Source organism: Polypterus senegalus, chromosome 12 (genome assembly GCF_016835505.1).
Source record: "Polypterus senegalus isolate Bchr_013 chromosome 12, ASM1683550v1, whole genome shotgun sequence".
Taxonomy (NCBI): domain Eukaryota; kingdom Metazoa; phylum Chordata; class Cladistia; order Polypteriformes; family Polypteridae; genus Polypterus; species Polypterus senegalus.
Window position 1 is genome coordinate 107977774 of NC_053165.1, and position 12264 is coordinate 107990037.

General features: G+C 39.0%; 1 protein-coding gene across 3 annotated transcripts in view; it reads left to right on the plus strand.

Moving 5' to 3' along the window:
* Positions 1–11773, plus strand: part of LOC120541497 (leucine-rich repeat-containing protein 49-like) — a 64908-nt gene extending 53135 nt beyond the window's left edge. For 2 of the 3 annotated variants that reach the window (XM_039773193.1, XM_039773195.1), the window contains exons 8-10: positions 357–466; positions 10471–10618; positions 11265–11773. In XM_039773193.1, coding sequence (XP_039629127.1) covers positions 357–466; positions 10471–10618; positions 11265–11465 — 459 coding nt within the window. In that variant the 3' untranslated portion in view covers positions 11466–11773. The remainder of the gene's footprint in view (positions 1–356; positions 467–10470; positions 10619–11264) is intronic. The other variant, XM_039773194.1, reaches the window with a different exon arrangement.
* Positions 11774–12264: the final 491 nt, after the last annotated feature.

Consider the following 12264-nt stretch of genomic DNA (forward strand, 5'->3'; position numbering starts at 1 on the left):
GCTATGTGTTCTTTATATTATATTTTTTCTCATAGTTACATTCACTAAATAATACTATAGTGCATTTACATTTTAGAGCATAAATTGTTAACTCACTTTACATAAACAATTGTACTATTCATTACTTTGAGAGCTGTCATGTTCATTACTTGTAAAGGAATGTTCTTGTTAAAATGTTTATAATATGTATGAGGTAAAACAATGCAAAACAGTATGAAGTTCATTCATGTGCCATGTAGTGTCCATGGAGTCGCAGCTGCCTCCAGGCCAGTCTCCCTCTAAGTTTAACACTGTTTCTGGCAGTGGAAGATAGCTTACTCAATACTGAACACGCACTAAACTTCTCATTTTTTAAGGTTACACTAAATGATTTAGTGATGGCTGAGAAGCTGTTTGGAACTTTGGCTAACATTGCAGAAACCGAAACATCTCATCATCGCCTACTGCTGTTGCTTGGGGAATCCAGGTAAGCTTTCATTTGTTTATTCTTGATGTTTACAGACCAGACCCGATGTCAGTACAATACTTTTCTTTGTCTGTCTTGCCCTCTTATTTATAGTGTAAATTAATTCATAAAGGAAGAAAAACTCACCGTTTTAAGTTACCCACCTACTCATACTCGCCTGCCTGCCCACCCACCTTCATTGTGTAAAATATGATCCAGGGGCTGATGTTACATTTTAATTATGATGTCACCATATGCTGAAATAAATAATTGGTATATACAGTGTGTATGTATATATATATATATATATATATATTGTGGAAACCGTACCCCCAACACAGACAGACCGACACCAGGATGTATGAAACACGCTATTTATTTTTCCTTTACTGCACCACAATGCCTTCTCTCATCAACTCTTTCCTTTCTTCTTCTTTCACCAACTCTTTCCTTTCTTCTTCTTCTTTCTTTTCTTCTTTCCCTCTTTCTTTCTCTCTCTTTCTCTTGGACCTCCTCCTCCTCACAAGCTTCGTCTCCTTCCTCCCAACTCTGGCTCCCCGTCTGGAAGGAGGCGGCTCCTTTTATCAGGACCCGGATGAGTCCCAGGTGCTCCCCTTGACGTCACTTCCTGGTGTGGCGGAAGTGTCAGGAAAGCCCCCGGAAGCACTCCGGGTCGTCTTAGAACCGTTTCCGGGAGCACTTCCTGGTATGGCGGAAATGTTGCCATCCAGGACTCCCCAACTGACCGGGCGCCCCCTGGCGGTGGCCACATCCTCACACGGGCATCCCAGCTCCGTCTCTGTGGCCCCCAAATAGACCCGGGCGGCTGCCCTCTCGTGGCCGAGGAGAGTATTGTCGCCATCGGGACTGTCCAGGCGTCCGGCCGGGCAGTGTCCCGTACATCTCTGACAATATATATATATATATATATATATATATATATATATATATATATATATATATATAGTGCAGTAAAAAAAGAATCTTGATCTTTTATGAATTCCACTATTATTGCAAATCTGAATGTCTTCAATCAAAATCTAATATGAGATAAATGAAATCTGAGTGAAGAAATAACACTTATTTTACTTATAGTCTTTATAGAATGAACAGAGGTTCTCCAACAACAACTGGAATGGGGTGAAAAAATAATTCTAACCTTTGTCAACAGTGATTGCAACCAAACATGTGTTACAAGTCCGTATCAGGCTTGGACGTCATCGCTGTGGTGGGGTTTTAGCTGACATTCCTTGCAGAAGGCCTTTAATTCAGAAATACTGGTAGTGAACTGCATGTTTCAGGTGTGCCACAGCAGCTCTGTTGAGTTTAGTTCTACACTTTGACTACGCCAGTCCTAATTTTCATTTTAACTTTTTTTTAGCCATTCTGCTATGGTCTTCCATTTGTGTTTTCTACTGTTGCTTTGCTGCACAACTAGCCTAAATGACCAGTCATTCTCCTTATGAATTTCTCATACAGAGTAGAATTATGAGTAGAATTTATAGTTTCTTCAATTATGGCAAGTTAAACCATCCCAACATCTGTACTCTACCAGCATCATGTCTGACTGCTAATATGATACTTAAACTTTATAATATCTGTATTTTCTATATTATGGGGCCCATATCATCTAGTATGCAATTACTGGCATAGCCATGAACCCTGTGAGCTATCATATTTCTCACAACTACAAAACTTTGATCATGACTATAAGTAAAAAAGGTAACACTGTAAATTCTGATTAATCAGTATCAGATTCGATGTAATTAGTCAGCCCTGTGGCTCCAGGAATCTGGGCTTGAACCCCAGCCAATTCACTGCCTGTGTGAACTTCATAAGCTCTTTCCGCCTCAGAGTGTTTTTTCTCCTGTAACTCTGCCTTTCCTCCCAAATGTCAAAGATGTTCATGTTATGTTGACGGGCAACTCTGCATTGGCCCTGTATGTGTAAATGTGTGCTTTGTGATGGACTGGTGTTCAGTCCAGGGTTGATAGGCTGGCATTTACTGTTCCCTGAACTTCAGAAGTGGGTGAAATAACAAATGGGTGGCAGTCTGACTGAACTAAAAGCAAAGATTTGGTGTCCGTGGTTCTTTCTTGCTGTTATTTAAGATGTCCTTCCTCTCCCTCTTCTACATTCATTTTTGTTTAATATAGGCTGGTGTGAATCTCTCCCAATACGCCTAATCAGGTGAACTGGCCTCAGGTAGAATCCAAACGAGGTACAGAAATATCTTACCAATGATCAATACAATGGGATGCACCTGAGCCAAATTTCAAGTGACATAGCAAAGGGTCTGAATACTTACTGTATGTGTAAATGAATGCGTTTACATGAACACACCAACCCAGGAAAGAAAAGGCAGAAATCGAATTTCTTAAATAATATTATATACATGTTTATATCCACTTATGGAGTTCTACATTCGCCAGGGGTGCGGAAATCCAACGCCCGACTCGTCCGACACGGGTAAACTGACTGTCGGACAAGCGTGTTTTTCTGGTTTCAGTTGTCCGTAGACAAGTGCAATTTTCTGAAGAAAAAAGAATTATATGTGCTATGCAGGGCACATTTTTACCACTACTTTCAAATTTTAAACATTTGGGTACATACTTTGTGTGGAAACAGTCTACTTAGGCATGTTCTTCATGTCTCAAATTGGTCTTCAATATTGTTTACAAAATGACGACTGATTTTTCAAAGGGGAAGCACTGTTATGGTCTTACATAAGTATTTTACCCTACTATTTACACGCTTGGAGATGCGGTCATTTTTTTCATGCTGACATTACGATGTAATGTGATGATTTTTCATTATAATCAATAACTTTTATATATTATTGATAAAATTCATTGTTTCTACATAAAAATGCGGTCATTTTACTTACAATGCAAATGTTTTCACCACATAACAAAGCTTGTTAGGCAGTTAATCTTTCCTGAAATTTGTGATTTCGCGTAGGTTGTGATATATGGAGGGACTAGCAAAATACCCGCTGTTCGCAGCGGAGAATTAGTGTGTTAAAGAAGTAATGAAAAAGAAAAGGAAACATTTTAATAATAACGTAACATGATTGACAATGTAATTGTTGAGTGTTGCTAGCATATATATATATATATATATATATATATATATATATATATATATATATACATACATATACACATATACATATATAGCAAAATATCCGCGCTTTGCAGCAGAGAAGTAGTGTGTTAAAGAAGTAATGAAAAAGAAAAGGAACCATTTTAATAATAACGTAACATGATTGACAATGTAATTGTTTTGTCACTGTCATGAGTGTTGCTGGCGATATATATATATATATACACATATATATTACTATATCTATCTATATCTCTATATCTATCCATCTCTATATATAATCTTCATTTGGGTCTTGATCTTTGTTTGTCCGCGAATGAATTAGAAGAAGAAGCACTAGATGGCAGTAGAGAGACAGCTAAAACATTGGCATTGCATTAAGAATCTCCTCCAGGCTTATACTACTGAAGACTGTAGTACTCCAGTCACACCTCAAAACACAGACATTCAAACTAAACAAGTTGTTGTGCTTTAAATTAACTAAAGAGATCTTTATTTAGATCTTGATCTTTGTCCGTGAATTCCATGCATGCATAGACCACCTTCCAGTTTAGTACGTTGTTGTTACTCACGGATGTCAACAATGTGCCGGAATAACGAAAGGGGTGGTGGACAGTGTTACGCTGATTAGCTCCTGAGGCCTGGTTAGAGAATGAGATTGCCGAAGATGAAAGGTACGTGCCTACGTAACATATGAATGAAAGAAAGACAGTGGGTAAAATGAATGACGACGTAACAGAACGTTCCGGAAATTATTGTTACGTTGTAGCCGGCGAGTGCTGCGCGTCTCACAGTTGTACATGCTAACATGTCAGTGAAGTGATCTCTATTTATGCTTTAAAGAGCCTGGATACCTATGTGTCTCCCTTTAATAACCATTGCTCCGTGTATATTGCCTTGCTCTTTGGATTGCCACAAAGAGATTGGAGAAAGGTTGAGAAGACATCGTGAGAGGAAACGACAGCGTCCTGAAAACGAGACGGACTGTGAATGGACAGAAACAGAAATGCTCCTACACCACCACATAATTACGATTCGGATAGTGATTCCGAGTGGGCCGTTCCTATCGAATCAATATCCAAGGGTTTTCTTTTTTAATTTTGTTTCCCTTATAAAAAATCATAATGCTGTGCGACGAAGGGCCCAGTTCATGACTGGCAGCCGCGTTTAAACAGGTAGCCCTTCACAGACAACTTTAACATGCGCAATGTAGTTGGGCGCACATGGCTAGTATGTATATATCTATCTATATAATCAATATATTTATATCTATATATCTACATATCTATCTATCTATATATCTATATCTATATCTCCTTTGGGGTGCGAGCAGCTGTTGCTGGGGGTGCCAGAATCCATTGAGGAAGAAAAATGAAACATTATTTGTACAAAATCTTAATTTATTTATCCATTCCTAAATAATTAAATGGGCAGGCTATTTCGTATCAGTGCAGTACGCTGCTTGTTAAAATGGATGACTCCTGCTCTTACGTGCACTTAGTGCTGCGTGGGTATTATGAACTATCATATCTGTTCAAGTTCTATTTAAATTTTAAATATAAGTAATTTTTATTTGGTCGACAGAAATATGTTTAGTAGGAATGTAAGTTAAATGTAGTCAACATTGCATACATTTTTCTTCACCATAGAAATTTAAAGACTAAATTCAACTTCCATTCCTACCAAAGATATTTCTGGCGACTAAATAGAACCTACTTATATCCAAATTTGAGCTATTGTGCTGTCACCTGCCTGCCTGAATAAGTCACCTAAGCGCTCTTACTTTTTTACCGTTCATTTAATCATGGCTAGTCGCGGAAAAATTATAACATGGAAGGAGGATTTCACTGAATATGGCTTTACCAAAACAATTATTGATGGCGAATAAAGTATCCATTATTCATAAAGCTTCAATTGGTGATCTGTTTTTCTGCGTTAACCTCATATTTTTTCATACTTCTTCTCAAACCAAGGGGGTGCGAGAGTAAAATGAATCGGGAAGTGCTGATATATATATATATATATATATATATATATATATATATATATATATATATATATATATATATATATATTGAATATATTGAAATAGTTTTACTGTCAAATAATGCAAACAGTACGCGGCACATGTTTCGCCAGTATGTAGATCGGGGTGTATATATATATATATATATATATTAACTTTTGGGAATGCAACGTATAGTTTTGTCCAGGAGGAAAGCAATGTTGCCTCAAATCAATGGAAACCTTTTGTAGGGTGTGTCCCTGAGACTTTGTCATCGCGAAGCAGAGCCTTACTGGAAATTTGAGGCATTTCAATTGAAATGGGAGATCAGAGGGTATAACGGTGATGCCAGGAATACATTCAGAGTGTGGCACTCTGCTGTTTTTTTGTGTAGCTGCCTTCACACAGCTTCTCCGCTGTTTTATAAACGAACGACATATAAAGCCATCACCTTGTCAATTGTGAAATGCGTTTTTTGAACAGGTTTGATGCATGGTAGTGATCACTCGTACTGCGTTGAGTCAGTTCATGTGAGCTGCTCTCTTGTGTGATGTTGCGATGTCCACGGCTTTATTCATATTTGGCTGCACTCCGGTTGTAATATGACGAAGCTGCGCAAGCTCACTCTTGAGAATGCAACGTATAATCAATGGCAATCAATGGCATCGTTTTGTAGGGTCTGTCCCTGAGACTTATTACTTGTCATCGCGCAGCAGAGCCTTACTGGAAATTGGAGGCATGTGAATTGAAATGGGAGATCAGAGGGTATAAAGGGGACGCGAGGAATACATTGAGTGTGGAGAAACTCAGACAGCGTGTGTATTAACTTGTGGATTTTTCTGTGAGTATTTGGTGGCAGAGTGACGAAGTTGCTTCCGCAAGACCGCGTTAGCTGTGGAGCTCAACTCGGAGCATATTCTTTTCCTACCTTGTCAAATGTGTAATGCGTTTTTTGAACAGGTTTGATGCATGGAAGTGATCACTCGTACTGCGTTCAGTCAGTTCACGTGAGTTGCTCTCTTGTGTGATGTTGCGATGTCCACGGCTTTATTTAATGTTAGCTAAGACCCGGCACTTAAAAGTTTCTCGCTACAGCAATTTGAACTCTGTTACAAAGTGATCCAAAGTCTCACTTATACCTCGTGTCTTCTCATTAAACTTGTATCTCGCGAATAAAGTATTCGGCGTTTTTCTTCAGCGCTCTTTGGGAGGTGTTCCTTCTTTTCTATGTACTGCAGTCACAGTCAGTTCACGTGATTACATGGGAGGCGTGATGATGTCACATGCAGCTCCACCCCCCACGGCCGTCGAGCTAACGTCCATTACAGTATATGGAGAAATATAGGTTCCAGTTATGACCATTACACGTAGAATTTCGAAATGAAACCTGCCCAACTTTTGTAAGTAAGCTGTAAGGAATAAGCCTGCCAAATTTCAGCCTTCTACCTACACGGGAAGTTGGAGAATTAGTGCTGAGTGAGTTAGTCAGTGAGTGAGTGAGTCAGTGAGGGCTTTGCCTTTTATTAGTATAGATTAAGAAATTTATTGCGTGACAACATCAATTTTAATGAGCCGTCCATAGATCATTTTTGATTAGAGAATTTTTCATATAAAACAAGTTGGTTTCGCGCTGTCAGTTTATTAAAAATAAGAATACATTCTAACAGTTTCCAAATGTTATGAAATATCTATAAAAATCTTCACTTAGACACAGTTATTTTTTCCTGACAACATCGGTAATATTTGCTTCTTTGGAAATGTACCATCTTATGGAATTTCGAATACGTCTTTAGGAATTCCTTGCGTAACCCATAATGCACTGCGGTAAGCACGTTTTCTCGCTATATGCGTGTTGCTGAAACTGAAGCAAGTAGCAGATGAGTAGATGAGAAATGGATCGTTTCTTGATTAAAACAGTCACAACAGGCCCTGAAAAACCTGATAATGAGGGCAAGAAAAGAAAAACAAAAGCTGAAAGGGACTGTGAGTATGATAAAAAAACAAAAATGGTCTTTTCAATCGCAATGGCTCAAAGAGTTTCCGTGGGTTAATGCAGACAACACTGACTCCGTTTTTTTTCCAAATTTCCCGTCAGTATCCACTTATTGCCGATAAAACATCCACATTATTTACCGGCAAGAAAGTCGACACTGCTGTCGCATCAGCTGTCTGCGAAACACATTGCCTGTATGTCAAAGCATGAGTCTAAAAGTAAGAAAAAGGTTGGTTCAACTGAAAAAGCGTTTTCTAAAGTTGAACACTCGGAGGTTGAGCGTTAGGCTAGGCTGTTCAATACTGCTTACGCTGTTGCAAAGCACAACAGGCCATTTACTGACTTTCAATTTCTGTGTAGGAAAAGAATGGTGTAAATTTAGGGAGTGACCATCGAGGCAGGGACGCCAGTGTTGAGTTTGTGAAGTCAATATTGTCTGTTTTGTTGAATGATGTCTCAAGGACAGTGTTCTGTTATGTAACTGTAATATGTGAAACAGAACTAGTGTAGCTATAATGAAGGCATTGTTTATTAGTGAGATAAAATGATATGGGAATCTTTTATATAATGTTCTAGAGCAAAGTGGCAAATTACTACTCCCTGAAAGAACTTTTTTCAGTTTTAAAATGGAAGGCAGTTTTGGTATCAATAAAAGAGATCAGAAAAAATAAACTATTTTTCACTTTTGTTATTTGTTTATGGGAAAGTGAATTAAACTGGTGGACAAGTGGATTTTCTAAGTTTACTTGTCCGTGGACAAGTAGAAAAAAAATTATTTCCACACCCCTACCACAAAATGCCCCAGTGTCATAAAAATGTGCTAAAGAAAAAAAATGAAAGGTGAATCTGAAAACAAGCATGGAGCCTGTGTCTCCTGAAACTGTACTGCTGAGCTTAGCAGTGTACATTCAGCTCATCAACACAAATTTAGTGATTTGTGAAATACTGAGACAGATTACTTCAACCAAGAGAAGGAATAACGTGACTATCTAAACATTTGCGTCAAAAATATATCTTTGTGGACGCTTTTGCTATTTTCTACCCATGGCTGCTGGAGACATGTGTGAAGAAAACACAATGAAATCCTAAAGTGTAACCCAGTTAAGGGTTTACATGGCCACATAATTGGGTTACAGGTGGAGAAATCTGTGCGTGTTATCCCAGTTTCTCTAACCGGAATTAGGGTAATCATGGTGTTTTTGAAACTGGGTTTTTGTGAATAGCTGTATTATCAATGCACTGAATGTTAGATTTCAGTTTTTTATTCTTTAATACTTTTTCTGAAATCCCTAGAATCCTGTTTTCACTAAAACAGACTTAAATGATTGTAGCACAAAGCTGCATCATAGAAAAATGAGAAAACAATGAAGGTGCCTGAATACTTTCTGAATGTGCTGGGTATAAAGTTGAGGCCACATGATTGGTTGTTAGCCATAAGAAGCAGGTATCTATACTAATAAAAGGCAAAGCCCTCACTCACTCACTCACTCACTGACTCACTCACTGACTCATCACTAATTCTCCAACTTCCCGTGTAGGTAGAAGGCTGAAATTTGGCAGGCTCATTCCTTACAGCTTCCTTACAAAAGTTGGGCAGGTTTCATTTTGAAATTCTACGCGTAATGGTCATAACTGGAAGCTGTTTTTCTCCATATACTGTAATGGAGTTGAGCTCGATGGCCATGGGAGGCGGAGTTTCGTGTGACATCATCACGCCTCCCACTTAATCACGTGAATTGACTGTTAACGCAGTACGTGGAAAATAAGGAAGAGCTCCAAAAAGCGCTGAAGAAAACATGCATTATATAATTGAGAAGGCAGCGAAACAATAAGAAGCGAGCGAGTGACATATACAACCATATTCATGAGTGTAGCTACTTTGGAAACAAAGCACGGTGTAAACCTAAAGTTTAAATTAAGATCATAGACAGGCTGCCACTGGCGTTTGTCATGCCCACGGCTAATGCGGGATACAAGTTTAATGAGAGGACGTAGGATATAAACGACAGGTTTGATCACTTTGTAACTAAGTTAACATTGATGGTGAGGGGCTGTGCTTATGCAAATTCCGAGAGACTGTCTTTGTGGGGGGGAGATTGACAGTTAAGGCTGGTGGGGGAGTCACGTCATCACCTCCCCTCCCATTTACCTCATTTCGTCTGAGCTGAGCTCCGCAGCTAACGCAGTCTTACGGAAGCGACTTTGTGACGCTGCCACCAAAAACTCACAGAAAAATCCACAAGGTAATACACACGCTGTCTCTAGAGTTTCTCCACACTCTGAATCCTCCAGGCACTACTTACAAAAGGTTACATTGACAATCGTGTTACGTTATTTTTAAAATGTTTCCTTTTCTTAGCACAAGCACAGCTGAGAAGCCTCGATGCATGTGCTCCATAACGCGTTAAAAAATAAAGCATTTAATCACACTTTGCATTCCAAGCAAAGGGGAACTTCTGTCAATGCATGATTTCCTGGTACACCGATTACATTGATGCACACATCAGAGCTACAAAAATGTAACAGTCGTAAGAAAGCGCGTTGCTACGACTGATTGGAGGAAAATTTCATTTCAAAAGACTACCCGACGGAAGCCTTGATAAAAGCGTGGTTTTTTGCAAATATATATATATATATATATATGTGGATGTACTGTATATGTATATATACTGTATATATGTGTGCATATGTATATATATATATATGACAGCAACACTCATGACAATGACAATGTCAATCATGTTACGTTATTATTAAAATGTTTCCTTTTCTTTTTCATTACTTCTTTAACACACTACTTCTCCGCTGCGAAGCGCAGGTATTTGGCTAGTACCTAATAAAGTGGCCACCAAGTGTAGAAAAGCAAGATATTGCAGAAACAATTGCCACTTTTTAACATATCATTTACGTATTCAATTTTAGCAGAAAGCGTCAACTGCAGTTCTTTCTGGAAGGCCGGGGCCGAACAGGACTGAGTCCAGAAAGCATCCGTGAAAATGGAAAGTTGCCTGGGGAAGGCCTTGGCCGGGCATTACTCACCTACCCAAGCAGAGATGCTCCCAAAAATGAGGTAAAATGTTTTAAAGAGCATTAAGGCCCAGTTTTAATTAAAAAAGGAAAGGAAATAAGCATCTTGTAAGCACTATCTCTTACCATTGAGGTATGAGGAATAAAAGAAGAAAGGAATCCCACGGAAGGGATTGTCTTGTTTTATAGTTTGTAGATTTAATGCAGCAATGACATATTTCTGCAAGAACTTGTTATCGAAGAGCCAGAAGGGTGTATGTAATTTGGTCATTCTTCTTAATTTTAGGTTGGCTATTTGAGAAGCTCTTTAACATTTTGCATGTTCTCACAGTGTAGACATGCGTTTCCTCCACCATCAGACATGTAGGTTAGGTGGACTGGTGATGCTAAACTGGCCCCTGATATGTGTGTGTGTTCACCCTGTGATGAGATGGCGCCCTGTCCAGGAATTGTTCTTGCCTTGTGCACAATGCTTGCTGGGATAGGCTCTAGCGTCCCCACGACCTTGCTCTGGATAAGCAGGTTTAGAAAATGGATGGATGAATGGATGGTCAAACTTAAGTAGCTGAAAGTTCCAGCTCTTTGAATAAAAGTTACATTTTGAAGAAACATTGGATTTCATAGGATGAGCCTTTTATGTTTTAAATCCACATTGATTGTGTTGTAATGCTATTTGTGTATTGTTGCAGGAGAATGCTCATGCTCAGCTAAGCCATCATTATGTGAAAATGCTACTGCAGGAGGCAGTGGCCATCAACCAGAAAATGGAGACACTGCACAAGCAATGGCCCTTATTGTTCATGGAACTGGTCCGAGACAGTGTGATGGAAATGAGGGACAAATCGGCTTTCAGAAGAGTCTGTCTTCAAAGAATTGCTGAGACCAAATAAGGAACATTCAAATTCATTCCTTTATATTTTTCCTTGAGCCATTAAAAATGTAATGCAAATGTGCCACCTTTTATCAAACTTCTTGATCATCTTGAAACCCGTTTGCACGCTGCTACACCAGCTGGCTGTAGATCACCCTGCACAACTCCTCTTCAAGAAATGCAAATAAATGTCAAGGACTGCATTACGTGAGCCTTCTACTTACAGGGATTTTGTCTTCTGTAACCACATCTGACATTGAATTTGTTGTGACACGAGTATAGCGTGTCTTCCGTTTCAGAGATCTGATACCAAGTAGCAATCCGGAGTGTCGTTATTAAATATTAATTCTGAGAAGAAAGGGTTTTGTGCAGCAAAATAGGTTCAAATATCGCTGGAAAAAAGGATGTTAGTGTATGATATGGTACAGTGCCTTGCCAACGTGGAATGATCCTAATTATTTTCAAGTTTACTTTGCAAAACAATTTTTAGTCAACATGCTGATTGGTTTTAAAAATGTAGGAGATTTTTGTTTTGCTTTGAATTGCTTGTTGATCTGTTTATCCGGAGCCCTGCAGAAAATTAGCCATTACTCACTGAAACCACGTAACTTGACACCCTGTGAATGTCACCAGCAGCAGGTTTGGGGGTCATGACCTCCCAAAGTCGAGGTGGTGCACTTGATCACCCAGTTTGTTTCTTAGATGACGTGACCCTGATGTATTCTTGGTGTTTTCACTGTGGTTGCTGGGGTATACACTGGGAAAGTTAACCCAATGGTACCTTCCTCCATGTGCATGTAAATGTGGCCTGCATTAGA